The following is a 15,702-nucleotide window of genomic DNA, read 5'->3' as shown; positions in this document are numbered from 1 at the left end:
TAAAAAATATATTTTTTTATCCCCCAAAAATTCAAAAAAAAAAAAAAATTTCCCAAGTGGGAGGTCGCATCCCCAGGATGCGACCATCTGTTGCAGTTAAAAAAAATTTCTTTCAAGAGGTCGGATTGGTATATTCATTTCAAAGTGGGGTAGATTGGTATTAAAAAAAAAAACAGGATATTATAATCAAAAACCCAAAAGATTAATATATTAATTATGCATAATAAAATTTTATTTTTTTTATAAAACAATTTTTTTAAAATACCATAACTAACCATTAATTCTTTAATTCATAAAAATGATTGTTAGATTTATTAATTTAAAAAAAACAATTTATCAAATGTAGAATGTATCAATTAAGAAAAGTGCATTAGGAAACACAGATATGTAAACTTGAAAGTAAGAGAAAAAGATTTTAATAATAATAATTACTTACTTCTTAGCTATGCATCGAAGGAGACTATTGGATCCAAAAGGTTCGACATAAATGTTTTCGAGATGACCACAACTTCGTTTAACAGCATAACGACAAATCTTTCCAAAATAATATGGATAAGGATGATGAAAGTAGTTGGGAATGGACATGCGAATGGTGCGCCAAATGAGAGGATCCTTGCAAATGTTCCACCATAGAGGACAAACTAGACAAGCACTTGTTACAATGTCAATGGTAAGAAGCCTTTGAAGGATGTTTGTAGTAATGTGTTCAAGCCAATTTGGCACAGTTGATATTTCACCTTTTGCTTTTTTCGAGGGATGGAAGAAGATGCCATGAATAAGAAAAGGCTGTGAATTCAATCACGAATTACAACCTTTTTATAAACATTTTTAAAGTGACGTAGGCAAAATGATTATTATCACGCGTAGTCGCACCTAAACGTTTTGAAAAGGCAACCTCATGGCTAAGAATAAATTTTTGTTCTGTTTCCAATAGTAACAAAAGTTGCTCTGTTTCCAATATATGTTTTCTGCAGTTTGCTTGAAAACACTCGAGGGCTCCTCAATACCCCAATTATTTTTAAGGGGTTTCTGATCCATGTATCCTTCTTTTCAATTTTTTATCTCAAAATGTTTTAGTTTGAAAAAAAATATATAGAAATGTCTTATTTTTTTACCTCAATTGCTCATTGCAATTTGAGGATGCGACCTCCTGAAAGAGATTTTTTTCTCATCTTAACAAATGCTCGCTTCCTTGTACTGTGACAATTTTTTTTTTACCATTTAAAGAATATTTGTATTTATTATTAATTATTTTTATTATTTGAATAATTTAAAAATAATTAAAACATTTAAAAAATCAAAAATAATAATAATAAATTTAATAATATTATAAATTTTTATAATAATAATAATAATAATAATAATAACAGTAATAAAATACATTAATAAATAATAATAATAATAATAATTTTTATAATATTCTAAATTTTAATAAAAATAATAATAGTAATAATAATAATAAAGTAGATTATATTAATAAAATAAAATTAGTTAAATTGAACCAATAAAATACATTAAATTAAAAAAAACAGAAAATTGAAGGAAAAAATACATCAAATTTATATTTTATCATTATTATTATTATTATTATTATTATTAATATTTTCATTAATTTTTGTTTATTAGATAAAAAAAATTGGAGGAATTTGTTATAATAATGTGCCAAAAAAGAGGAGGAAGTTGTTATACTAATTTGTCAAATCGGAGGAAGTTGTTATACTAATTTGATAAAGCAAACAAATAGGTGTACGTGTGTTCCTCATATATTGCCATAAAATAACAATGTATTTTCTTAACAACTTCCTCTAGTAGTATTTTGATTTTTTGGCAAATTATTATAACAACTTTCTCCTCTTTGTCAGGTTATTATAACAAATTTCTCTTAATTTTCTTATCTAATAAATAAAAATTAATGAAAATAATAATAATAATAAAATATAAATTTGATGGATTTTTTCCTTCAATTTTCTGTACTTTTTTTTAATTTAACATATTTTATTGGTTCAATTTAATTAATTTTATTTTACTAATATAATCTACTTTATTATTATTATTATTACTATTATTATTTTTATTAAAATTTAGAATATTATAAAATTATTAGTATTATTTATTAATATATTTTATTATTGTTATTCTTATTATTATTATTATAAAAATTTATAATATTATTAAATTTATTATTATTATTTTTCATAATAATATTTTGATTTATTAAATGTTTTAATTATTTTTAAATTATTTAAATAATAAAAATAATTAATAATAAATACAAATATTCTTTAAATGGCAAAAAAAATTGTCACAGAAGAAGGTCGCATCCCCAGGATGCAACCATCGGTTAAAATGAGAAAAAATCTCCTTCAGGAGGTCGGGGCAAAAAAGTAGGACGTTTCTGTATATTTTTTTTCAAACTAGGGCAGTTTGGAATAAAAAATTCAAAAGAGGGATATATGGATCAAAAACCCATTTTTAAGTTATGTAAAATAAACATAATTTTTAATTTTTATAAAATTATTATACAAACTGGTTTAGTTTTTAATAAAACGAAATATTCTTAATTTTTAAATAAAATTTTGTATATAAATTTAGAATTTTTTTAATTTGGATAAATTAAATAGATTTAAATGTAATGTAAATCTTTTATTTTTTTATAAATGTTGTATTTTAGTCATTTTCATCATAAATCTTTTAAATATCTCTATAATTATAGTAATGAATTAATAAAATCAAATATTTGATTAGCTGTAAAATTAAGTGTACAATCTTAATCTTAATAATATGATGTGAAAATATAATAATTCTGAAAAATGTCATTCGTTTCAAAATATGCAATAATCATTTTTTCAAGTGAAAATATATTATTGGGTTAAATGGATGTTTTTTGAAACAATATTATTATATTGAATATACATTGACAATTGTTAGAGTACATTCAAATCATCATATGTTGTTATATATTCTTGTTGTGATTATATGACAATAATTAAAATATATTACTTATAAAAAAATGAAAATAGATCAAAATAAAGATAAATGATCAAAACTAAATTTAGGTAAAACATAAAGGATCAAAATGATATTTAAGTCAATTAAATATAATTTTTTTTTAAAATTTCATATATTTAAGATAAAAGTCCTTAAAAGTTATTTATTTTTTGTAATTTTGTAGAGACTAAATTTTTTTTTTACATATACTAAAAATGAAATTTCATAACTAAAAATTTATTTAATCATTTGTGAGTGAATAAGCAAATTTATCCTTCATATTATAATTGTGGTTAAAGTCATTATAAATTCAATTAGGAGGCAAAATCCCACCAAGTAAAACGAGTTTAAAAATCCACATTAGCCAATTTGTCATCGCACAAGTTTTGTTCCTTATAAATATGAGAAATGTTAAACAATATTTGTCTAGGATATACAATTCAACCATCTAGTTTTCAATCTCTAAGAAACAAGATAAGAATTAGTGAAAGACTATACAACCAACAAAGAAACACATTCTATTCAGAGACAAAATAATCTTTTAGTGTATGCGATCTCAATAGTATAAGTTGAAAGTACATATGTTTAAATATAAATCCATGAGTTCCAATAATAACCTATAAACATCGTCAACTAGTTTTCCTGATTGTTCATTTCCAAAATACTTATTATATGGGAAAGTTCTTTGGTTTCCTATTCTTGCAGATAGAGTTCTCCACAAGAGTTTTATTATATATATTGAGTTTATCAACCGAAAATTTATTGGGTGGAAGCCCAATATTTTAAACCAAGTTACTTGAGCCACTATTTCCATTTACGCCCTTACAACTATCCTTGTTACTTCGTTTAAATCTTTGAATACCCCATTGGTGCATGTGAAAAAATTGACTTTGACTTTTGCATCATAAATTTATTCGGAGCAACATGTGGATCGATGGAGTGAATTAGGATATCATCATATAAAATATATTTTTTAAAATAAATAATAATCCTAATAATTTTAAATATCAGTTGAATATAGATATTCAAAATAGATACGAACCTAATTTTGAGGTATATGAACTTAATAGACTACTAAATTGTTCTAAGATTTGTTAGTAAAATTAAAAATGTATCAAAGATTTATTAAATCAAGTTCAATAAATTAATTACAAAATTGAGTCTCAGATTATTTTTTAATTGATTTAGTTCATCACAGTTCTAACATTGAAGTTTGTTCAATTAGAAATTAGAGTAATTTTACTTGAATATTTAATTGACTAAATTCTAACGGTTCACTTCTAAATTGATTATAATATATGAAAAATTATAATATATGTCTTTAAAGAATTTGTTAAGAAATTAAAAATGAAAAATGAAAATTTAAAATAAAAATTTTATGTTGAATATTTATGAAAAGTTGTACATTCAAATTCTTAAAAATTTAAATTTTGATGTTTTTAATATATAATTTCTTTTTTTAATTCCTTAAAAAATGTTGCACTTATTAGCTTTACATATACTATATTTACTCTTATACTTATTCCTTATTCCTTAAGTATCAATTATTTTACCTTCATCCTAACTCATAATGTCTTATATAACAAAATTAGGATAATCGTTAAGATCATACAATTAAGAATAAGCATATAATCAATATTCTATCTCTAGAACATTTCAAGTTTCATAATTTGCATCAAATTAGAGAATTCATTTTTCAATGGAAGAGATCTCGTCTACGATAACTTTGATTTTTGATAAACTCATGTGATGAATCAAAACAAAATTATCATGCCATATCATTAATTCATAATATCACATTGATATATGTTTTCTAAAAACAGACAAACAAACAAAAAACTATCATATTCATATATAAAAATCAAACTAAAATTCAAATGACATTAATCTAATATCTATTTTCCTCATGATGCTAAAATTCAAATTCAAATGACATTGATCAAAATTATTTGCCTCATGATTCTTTCCAATCATAGCATCGCATTGCTAAACCATAGAATTTTCCTGGTGATTTGTCAAACAAAACAAATTAGCATCTAATTTCTACCTAAAAAATACTCGCAATTCACTCTAATTACACATTACAAAACAAGGTAGATCATAAATATATCAATTACTTGTCTTGAATTTCTACCTACTCAGACGTTCCAACTAATTATCTACATTGAAAATATGATTTTCTACTACGAAATTTAGGCATGTTGAGTAGGCATGACTAATGATGGTAATAGACTAGATCGTCTATTAGCTGTCTATAGACATACTTATGGTATATTATGTGTCATGACCTATTTAATAAAAAGGCTAGACTCATGTTATTTTTAAAGTCTATTTATTTAAATAGGTGAGACTCATGGTTATAAAAAAAACATATTAGGTCTGATAGACCGACCTATATATATTTTATTATTTATTAATGTTATTTATTATTACTATTATTATTTATTAATAATATCATTTCCTATTTTAAAGTCTATCAATTAGGCAATCACTTAATAGTCGTTTCGTATTCGGTAGTTGTTCCATATTTAGTAGTCGTTCTATATTCTATAACCGTTCAATTAGACAATCACTCATTAATCATTCTATATTTGTTTGAGAGGTAATAAAGGGTTTGTTTGTTTTAGAAAGAAAAAAAATCTTTGAAATCAAAAATCATTTTTTAGGGTTTAAATTGTGTTTGTTTTAGATTTTTTTTAAAATCATTTTGTTCGAAAAGTCATTTTTTTGTTTAATATAAATTGGTATGGGTAGAGCATCATGTAAAATGGTATAGATAGAGCATGTAGTTTGATATGTGTATAGCGACTAATTATGAATTCATGTTGTTTTTTTTTTTGTTTTCTTAGAAGGTTGTTGCTGACTTGTTAGTTATTATTTTATTTTATTATAATTTTATTAATTTCTCTTTTATATAAAGGTATAGTTTAACCTATTTAAAAAATGTAAAAATATAACATTTAAATCTTTTAATATGAATAAGACTTTTAAGTAGGCTTTCAGGTCAGGTCATGCCTAAAAAAATAGTTAAATATAGTTAACCTATTTCCACCCTTAGACATAACCCCTCGACTAATTATTAACATGTTTATAGTTAAATAATAGGTTAAGATTAACTAGTCTTAATTAGTATTAATCCATTTTTAAATCAATAACAGATGACTCGTTCGATCCTCCATTTCCTTATCCTTTTTATAAGTATTCTATTGAACTATTAACTGCTTTAATTTATTTCTTTACTACCGTACTTACAATTAATTGACACATTTTTTTCAACCAACAATAAATACTATAATATTAACATGAATTATGCTAACACATTTTTTTCAACCAACAATAAATACTATAATATTAACATGAATTATGCCAACAAGTGTCTTAAAACATTTGTTAAAAAATTAAAAATAAGAAAGTACAAGTGTGAAAAAGAACGAATTTTAAAATTTTAAGGAATTCAATAGACCACTTTAAATATTATATTTATATTTTTAGTATCTTAAAAAATATTTCAAAGACATTTGTTAACATTTTCTACATTTATTTAATTATCTCCCTTTAAAGATATACATGTAAAACAATACCTATTGTCAAAAAATTCAATAAAACTAACAACTGTCTTTATTTTGTGATTTAATCTAGTATTATATTTAATAAAGGAGGTAGTACCATTTTATATCATGATTATTGATAAGCTTTTCTCATGTGCATACTAGCCAGGTTTTCCCACACAATCGTGAATTTCAGTTTTAAATAATCAACTTGATGATCTTTTCAATGTATGTGCTTTTTTTATAAATAAAATAAAATAAAATAAATATACACCATGGTGTTTCCATTTTTTTAATTACACAACATGCCAAACAAACATACAAACATGGTTCTTAGGAATTTTAAGTACACCACACAAAAATAAAAGATCACGCTATGCAATGTATTTAAAAAAGGTCCTCCAAAATATTTAGGTTAAGATTTCTTTTAAAGCCTAATTAATTAAAAAAATGTTAGACTAAGACATCGAAAAAAACCTTTTATACATATCAGGTCAATCTATTTAATTAAATATAAATAAAAAATTTATTACTATGATAATATTAATTTTTGTGTGTGTTAAACTATAATTTTGCTAATATTTTATATAATTTAAACATATTAGTCTATATTAATATTTGATATATTTAAAATATTATTATAAAATAGAATTAAAATATTATAATATTATATACTCTAAAAGATTATGTTAGATATCAAAATATAATTTAAATTCATTGACATGTTAATTTGTTCATTAATTTACAAAAGTTTAATCGTGTGTGGTGTATAATTTTATAACATAATAGTGAAGTATATTTTTAAATAAATTTTTAAGGCTTTATAGACTTGGATAAAGATCAAGTCAAATTTTAACAATGGACATTTGACAAATAATAAATCAGATTCAATTTTAATATTTTCAATGTAGGTCATATTGGTAGATCATAAATATAGTCCTAATAAAAATGAGCAGCATATGATGGATAAAAGAAGAATGAGAACATTTAGAACTTGTAAATGTGTTATTCTTATGGCATATTGTTAACGTACCTCTACTCATATCAAGATGAAAACCACTTCGTAGGTCAAGATATTGGAGAAGAGGGCATCCATTAAGAATGGCAATAATCCCATAATTAGTTATCATGGTTCCATAAGTCTCAAGATGGCGTAGCTCATGCATGTTATGTGTTATTATTAAAGCCTCATCATTCTCCTCTATATCTTCTCCAACCAACGATCTATATTTCAATGTTTTCAGCAAAGGGCAAGATTTGGCAATAACTTCAAGAGATTCCTTAGATATGTTAGTAAATGCAATGTCAAGCTCTTCTAATTGTGGAAACTTCATCACAAATTCCCTCAACCCTTTATCTGAAATTTCTTCGCATTTGTAAAGTCTTATGCTTCGTAGCTGCCCTGCCCTATAAATTTTGAAGGGGAAATTATGGAAACAGAAATTATTAATAAATAAAAAATGGTACTTTCATGTTAAATTAAGCTAATGCTAACAACTCTCCTTGATTTCAAATAGATCTCTGAAGAAAAAATATATATATTTGAGTTCTTAAATTTATAAAAATATCTATAATCATGGCTCTGAAAAAAAAAATCAAACGGATCCTTCAACTTTTAATTATAAATAATTTTAATACATTGATCTATTTAAAAATCGGCTACTACCAAAGTTCTCTTAAACATTTTAAAGGTCTTGTTCTAATTTTTAAAATTAAGAAACACACAATCTAATCACATTAAGTTGTTCATTACTATCTGTATAATCTATCTTTGGAACATAAAACATTTTCGATGTAAAATTTTTCAAATAATTTAGAAAACTCAAAAATAACTAAATATTACTTATCAAAATAAATGTAACACTAGTAACAAACAAAATGAAAATAACATTACCTAACAGCTATGTATTGGAGAAGAATATCAGTTCCAAAATACTCAATATTAATTCTCGTTAAATAACCGAGACTTTTGTCCACAGAATATCGACAAATCTTCTCCAAAGCAACAAAATCAAAGCGTGCAAAGGAAAAATGTTTGGTATCAATGTCAATAGAGTGCCACATGCGAGGGTCCTTGCAAATGTTCCACCATAAAGAGCACACATAACGTGCACTTGTTAAAATCATTGAGCCACTAAGTTTATGAAGTATGCTAGCTATCGCATCTCTTGGAAGATCGCTCAATTTTGTTTCCGTTGTCTTTGTCGAACGCGACAACATTATGCATGAACACAACATTTTTGTTTATGTTTAGAACCTCTTAAGTAATACATTTGTAAAGAGTGAAACTTAACCGATTTTTATGAGGTTGAAACACTAGGGAGAGTAATAAGGGGTCACACGCTTTATTAGGAACAAATTAAGTAGTAAAAGCTTTTAATTAGGCAAGTAAGTAGTAGCTTTGAAGATACTTGAGGTCATCGATGCTAGATCCTATGTTTTAGCCTTTTGAACCATTCATCATGTAGCAAACCAACTCCTTAAGACTAATTCACCAAGAACAATCGGAAGGGGCATTACTTAGAGTCTATACTTAAGAGACACCAATTATTTTTAGTAATATGTACTGTATGTAAAAATATTTAGTGAGACAACAAATTTTTTAAGAGTACATATAAGGATTTAGAGAGTAGCCAATTTTGTTGAAGTACAAGAAAGGTATCCATACGTTGCATTTGTGTCTTTCATTTTTATTTTTATAAATGTGTGAAAAAAAGAGAGTATGAAAACAAGAAAAATAAAAAAATAAAAACACTTATATAAAATGATTTTTTTGAGAAGCAACTAAAAATAATTTTTCATTTTAAGCATATATTATTTTCAGATGTTCATTTTTTAAAATAAAAAATTTTAACAAACAAACACAAACTTTTAAAACTGATTCTTTTTTAAAAATAATTATTTCATAACAAAAGTTGTAGCTAACACAATGTCAAAGAGAGTGCCGCTGAGAAGGATAATTCCGTAAAGAGTTGCTTAGTTTTTAATAAAGATTGAAAAAATATTTTTTTTTTCACAGCAAAGCAACCCTTAACTTATTTAATTATTTAATTTTTTATTCTTTTAAAATTTCAAATTTTTTATTTTAGTATGTAAAAACATATAATTTTTTAATTCATACAAAATTATTATGCAAGTAAATGTAGTCTTTGTTGTGAAGTAAACATATATCTTTAAAGATTACTTAGAGATATATTTGCATCATAAAAATTTCCTTCACAAAAAATAACAAAAAATTCAATATCTAAATTCATATTTTCATTGTTTTTATCACGACTTTTTGGCATTTAAAAAATGCATATATTTATTCTTTTAAGTTTAAAAATTTTAAATTTTTACGTATAAACTTTTTATAATATTCTAAACATTTTTACAAAAAAATCATTCAAAAATTTAAAAGTTGAAAAAATATTGAATACGTTTTGTTATGGGAAGGAATAAAATTATTTGCCAATTGATTTGTAAAAACTAAAAAAAATACTAATCTTAAAAAAAAATTTAGATTTTATAAATACTAAACATTTATTTAACTCTAAATTAAATGCTTAAAATTGAAAAGTACACTAGAATATTGAAAATGGATATATATGTTTTTTCACAATTGTATATAAATTAAATACAATATTTTTAATAATTGTATATAAATTAAATACAATATTTTTAATAATGGTATATAATATAAAACTTTATAATATTTTTATCGAGAAAAGAAAATGACATACTAATTCAAAATAAAGAGAATAGAGTATAATTAAACATTTTATGAAAAAATATCATAATTAAACAAAAATTTAAAAATGTATAATTTTATCAACACGTTTTTGCATAGAAGAATACAAGGTATATATTAGATATCGGTAGATTTATCAAAATGACAGTAACCGCAAAATTTATACATTATGAGTGTAATTCTAAACATAGACTAAAAACAAGTATTCATCATAATCAAAAGTAAAGTTTAAACATCAATATCTATTTTATTTTTTTTGGATGGTTTAACAAAAAAAAAAAACTAACTACCACGATCTAACAATATCTATATGTATCCATACTTTTTTTTAAGTCAACCATGAAAGTAAACTCAAAAAAATCTATTTTTATTTTAAAATATGATGCCAGAGACAAAGAGGGGGAATCCAAAAATCCAACAACAATAAGCCAAAGGAATTTTTTTATTACATTTCAAACAAACAAAAGACTTTCATTCTCCAACAAAAGCCTCTCCTCAAACCCTCAAATGATACATAAAAAACACTTACCACCTCAATCAAAATCTCACACATAAACATAAACACCATTTAATGAAACTTATAATAATCCATCCTTGTGATCTTCTTCCCCTTCATTCCTTTGCTACCTCTAACACGACATTCACAATAAAATTTATAAACAAAATCATCGTCGTCATCGTCATTTTCATCAATATACTCGTTTGGATGTCTCAAATCTTTAATATTCTCATAACACCTTTTCTCCAAATTTCCACGCAAAACAATATTATAACAAAAGCGCAAATCAAGAGATTCAAGAAGAGGACAACCATCAAGAATTGCAACTAAACCCTCATTTGTGAGCTTGTTTCCCCAAAGTTGAAGATGTTGTAACTTAGGCATTGTGAGCTTGTTTCCCTCATTTGAAACCTTTGTATGACATACAATTAATGCCTTTGTAGGTTCTGTTAAATTTCAATATTTTCAAAAGTGGACAATTTTCACCAATAGCTTCAAGAGAATCCTTAGATAGATCGTTGAATGAAAGTTCAAGCTCTTCTAATAGTGAAAACTTTTTGGCAGCATCACTCATTACTTTATCCGAAATATCTAAGCATTTTGAGATCCTTATGCGTCTCAAATTACCAGTTCTGTATAATTTGGAAAAAAAAATGGACAATAGAAAAGAATTGATTAAAGAAATAAAACATTGTATAAAATAAAATGATTTAGTTGGTTACATGCATGTACATAGTTGCATATCATTTGATTTTTTGTTTTGTCTATTGTTCTTTTGTTTCTACTAAAAAAAGCTATAAACAAAATCAATAAGTAAAATCAGAGCATATATATGCAAACCATGCAAATTGTGTGAAAATAAAAGCACAATACATTATACTAGGATAATCTTTCAGTAAATATAATTAACCATCACAAAGCAATAAGAAATATTGAATATTTTTCATTAATCTAAATATATATTTGGTACTACTTCAGATTCAAAACTGAAAAATTAACTTGACAGTTCATAATTTGAACAACAATTTGCTGAACTTCAATGACCGAGTAAATGGAAGCTGAATTTAAACATCCCGATTTAAAATCATAATTACACACAAGATTTCGTATATTCTATCATTTTTGCTTAAAATATTTTTAAAAAAGAAAACAGATTTGTAATATTATTTTACAATAGCTGATATATAATATAAATATTACACAATTAATTGAAATTGGTAAAAGATTATTCAATTGTATAATTTTATATGCCTTTATATAATCAATTTTTTATAACCTAACTTTGTTTTGATTAGAATAAGAACAAATCCTAGAAAAACAACACTCAAGAAAAACAAAATCATAACAAATTGAAAAAAAAAAACAAAAAGAAGATAATAGTATTACCTATCAGCGATATGTTTGATGAGCTCATCACTAGCAAAATATTCAATATTTATTTCTTCCACATGATTACGACCATGATCAAGAGCAAACATACAAATCTTCTCCAAATCATGTGGCGATTTGCGTCCATTGATCATTTCAATGGTACGCCACATGAAATGATCCTTACAAATGTTCCGCCACATTGGACACACTTGACGTGCATTAATCACAATTTCTACGGCACTAAGCATGTGAAGTATCTTTGATGTCAAATCTCTTGGAAGTTCAAGCCAATTTGGGCCTAACCCTATTGTGTTATCCAATTTGAGTTCCTTTGATGGCCTTGAACTGTTGGGAAAAATATCATAAGTTAAAAAAATTAAGACACAATCACAACACAAGAATATAACGTGGAAACTCCAAAACCGGAGAAAAAACCACGGCCGCTGCCTAAACCGGCAACCAGAGAATTAATACTATGTGAAAATTGTTACAACACATAGACTTCTCTCACTCACACCCCAGACACCCCAGTACAACCACACTCTTACAAAACAAATATTTAAACTAAGTCAAATACAAGCTTAAAGTGCTATTGCTGACTGGTGCATTTGAAAACAAAGGACTAAAACCCAATATATAGTCTTGGCCTTCTCCTTATTCTCACACACTAAAGGATGTGAGACTTGCAATCAACCCCAACAATCTCCACCTTGATTGTAAGAGTTACAGTTTCCGCTTCCATTGTCTTACCGACAATCATACTCCACCATCAAAAGTACACTTCACTTGGAACTAAACCATCCCAAGAATTTTCTCCACTTGGAACTAAACCATTCCAAGAATTTTTTCATGTCGAAACCTTGCTGAAATTTATGGTGCAACTCCCATGTTGGCTTCCAGGAAGTTCTTCAGCCATCGACACATCACCACACACCTTGCATCAATGCCAACCAATGCCCGTGTGTTGTTCTGAATCCGCTAGCAATAACTTGTCCTTTTTCATGGTATAGCGGAAATACCATAAGGACAAACTTTATCTTCTAGATGAGATCACCATCATCTCCCCAAACAAGGGAGACCTTGCCAGCACTTGTCTCAGAGTCTTTTTCAGATACTGCTCCACCTGGACAATTTCTCTTCACATGCCCAGGCTTTCCACACTCCCAGCACACCAAATTCTTTGCATGTATCTTCTTCCCATTAGCCCCACTTCTAGTCAGCAACATTGAGCTTGATGAAGTGCTTTCATCATTTTTCATTCTCCTTTCTTCAGAAATAATTTTAGTTGCAACTTCTTCAAAACTCAAACTTTCCTTTCCATACATCAGAACAGGTTTAAGATGAACATAGGAAGGTGGAAGGGACAAAATGAGCCTTAACGCTTTATCTTCATCATCAATCTCAACTTTGATAGATTCCAACTCAGAGACAATATTATTCAAAGTACTAAGATGATCAGAGATTTTCGTACCTTCATCCATGCGCAGATTGTGGAATTGCTCTTTCAACAACAACCGATTTGATATGCCCTTAGCCTGATATAACCCTTCAAGCTTCTCCCAGAGTTGCTTGGCTGATGACAGATTTTGCACATTCGCAAGAACATTCTTTGCCAAACACAGACGAATTGCACTTGCAGCTCTCAAATCTAGTTCCTCCCACTTGTCGTCCTCCATGTTGGAAGTGTTTCCTTTCAACGCCTTGTGTAATCCTGATTGTATAAGCACTTCCTTAACTTGTACTTTCCACAAGCCAAAGTTGATTCTTCCATCAAACTTCTTTATGTCAAACTTCATAGCGCTTGAATAAGACATAGCAGCTGCACGCAGACTGTAAACTGTGCACCAGGTAAGTTCCCAGGAAAGAGAGGGGGTCACAACAGACACGCTTAAATACCAAGTCTTTCCTTAGCCAGAACCTCCCTAAACAGCACTTTCACAGAATCACCTTTTCCCTAACAATACCAAGGATAATTCTTTTCTGATGTGGAAGATCAGACAAAGCTGCAACCACAGAGCATACTAAGAAAAATTATCCTGCCGAACCTCCGAACCTTGGCTCTGATACCAGTTGTTGGGAAAAATAGCATAAGTTAAAAAAATTAAGACACAATCACAACACAAGAATATAACGTGGAAACTCCAAAACCGGAGAAAAAACCACGGCCGCTGCCTAAACTGGCAACCAGAGAATTAATACTATGTGAAAATTGTTACAACACATAGACTTCTCTCACTCACACCCCAGACACCCCAGTACAACCACACTCTTACAAAACAAATATTTAAACTAAGTCAAATACAAGCTTAAAGTGCTATTGCTGACTGGTGCATTTGAAAACAAAGGACTAAAACCCAATATATAGTCTTGACCTTCTCCTTATTCTCACACACTAAAGAATGTGGGACTTGCAATCAACCCCAACATGAACATGAAGCCATCTTGCAAAACAAAATACTTGATGGCTTGAGATTGATTTGGGTGTGATAATGTACATTTTATATAAAGAGTTTCACATATGCGTTTTCAAGTTGGAATTAAACTCCCGGGAAAAAAGGGGTCACATCGTTTGAGATATAAACTATAGTGGAGTATGAACCCTTTGGCTACCTAAATAAATAGCATTAAAAAATTGTAGTAAATCCTCGAGGTTAATAATTAATGCTATACAAAGTTTTATCCTTTGATTAATTTTTTAAATAAGTGGAAGTTTATAATGTTGTTAACTTCAACATTTAAAAATCCGATCGGTTCAACAACACATCTATGAAAAATATGGGGTGTAAATTTAATTTGAATTGAAGATTTTGTTTTATTTGATTTGATTCACAAATTAAAGTAGCTTGAATATCATAAGTTTGTACAGATAACTTCTATGCATATAATTAGAAATATTTGAATGATACTATCTATGAATTAGACTCAAAACTAGTAGTGGATAATGTTTTAAGAGATGCGTGTCTTTTGAGTCCAAAAGAAAAAGTATGTTAGCTACAAGTGTATAGCCATTATTTATTTTTTTTTTTGAAATTGAATTTTTCTGGTAGGTTGGACTTGGTGTGACAACAAGCGAATATGGTTTCCCATATTTACTAGCGATTTTTTCTTTTTTGCCTAGTTGTCAAAACAAAAAAGAAGAGCTATATTTTTTGGGTTGTAAAAGAGCAAGCTTCATCACTCTTGCTTTGATATCTTGCTCTAGTTGCAATTCACTAAATTACTTATGCTAATGATAATTCCACGTCAAATATTTAGATATTAAATATGATAACCTTTTGGTTTTTATCTAAATTTTGTAAAGATATATAAGTCGTGGAAGCTCTATATCATGTCCGTTAAAAATAGTACGAACAATCAAGTGATGGATCCAGGAACATACTATATAGGGAGTCATAATAATTAATTAATTAAATTATTCATTAGAAAAATTCAAAACAATCATACAAATTAAAGACAAAAATTATATAAACTAGGTCACCAAATTAATTTAGTAGTTAAATTATAAATGAAATTTTTCCTTTTATGTTTCTAAAAGCTTATATGAGATTGAATTAGGAATAACAACC

At 26.7% G+C, this 15,702-nt stretch overlaps 3 protein-coding genes across 3 annotated transcripts in view; all 3 read right to left on the bottom strand.

Annotated features, from left to right (window-relative positions):
- LOC101512404 (putative F-box/LRR-repeat protein 23) overlaps positions 1–991 on the bottom strand; it is a 7,671-nt gene extending 6,680 nt beyond the window's left edge. Inside the window, 2 exon segments of the mRNA XM_073369314.1 lie at positions 437–755; positions 758–991. Of these exon segments, the coding sequence (XP_073225415.1) occupies positions 437–755; positions 758–773 (335 nt within the window). The 5' untranslated portion in view covers positions 774–991.
- A 3,750-nt stretch (positions 992–4,741) lies between these two features.
- Positions 4,742–8,792, bottom strand: LOC101511761 (putative F-box/LRR-repeat protein 23). Its single transcript, XM_004516751.4, has 3 exons — positions 8,431–8,792; positions 7,570–7,943; positions 4,742–4,992 (listed from the first exon to the last, which is right to left on the bottom strand). Exons 1-3 carry the CDS (start codon positions 8,772–8,774, stop codon positions 4,943–4,945), a joined length of 768 nt encoding a protein of 255 aa, XP_004516808.1. The 5' UTR covers positions 8,775–8,792; the 3' UTR covers positions 4,742–4,942.
- A 2,042-nt stretch (positions 8,793–10,834) lies between these two features.
- On the bottom strand, positions 10,835–14,577 carry LOC101512075 (putative F-box/LRR-repeat protein 9). Its single transcript, XM_073368604.1, is given in 7 exon segments — positions 10,835–11,153; positions 11,155–11,397; positions 12,152–12,481; positions 13,064–13,130; positions 13,608–13,743; positions 14,084–14,139; positions 14,568–14,577. Coding segments are annotated over 7 exon segments (1,161 nt in total).
- Positions 14,578–15,702: the final 1,125 nt, after the last annotated feature.

The sequence above is a fragment of the Cicer arietinum genome, chromosome 5 (assembly GCF_000331145.2).
Source record: "Cicer arietinum cultivar CDC Frontier isolate Library 1 chromosome 5, Cicar.CDCFrontier_v2.0, whole genome shotgun sequence".
Lineage (NCBI taxonomy): Eukaryota > Viridiplantae > Streptophyta > Magnoliopsida > Fabales > Fabaceae > Cicer > Cicer arietinum.
This window is presented reverse-complemented; position numbering and strand designations above follow the sequence as displayed.

Excerpts from the sequence above, each read along its gene's own strand:
- LOC101511761 (XM_004516751.4), bottom strand. The coding sequence starts at position 8,774 with ATGTTGTGTTCATGCATAATGTTGTCGCGTTCGACAAAGACAACGGAA. Across the intron at positions 7,944-8,430 it reads CTCCAATACATAGCTGTTAG|GGCAGGGCAGCTACGAAGCA; the intron begins GTAATGTTATTT and ends CAAAATTTATAG. Across the intron at positions 4,993-7,569 it reads TCATCTTGATATGAGTAGAG|GAAAATTCTATGGTTTAGCA; the intron begins GTACGTTAACAA and ends ACAAATCACCAG.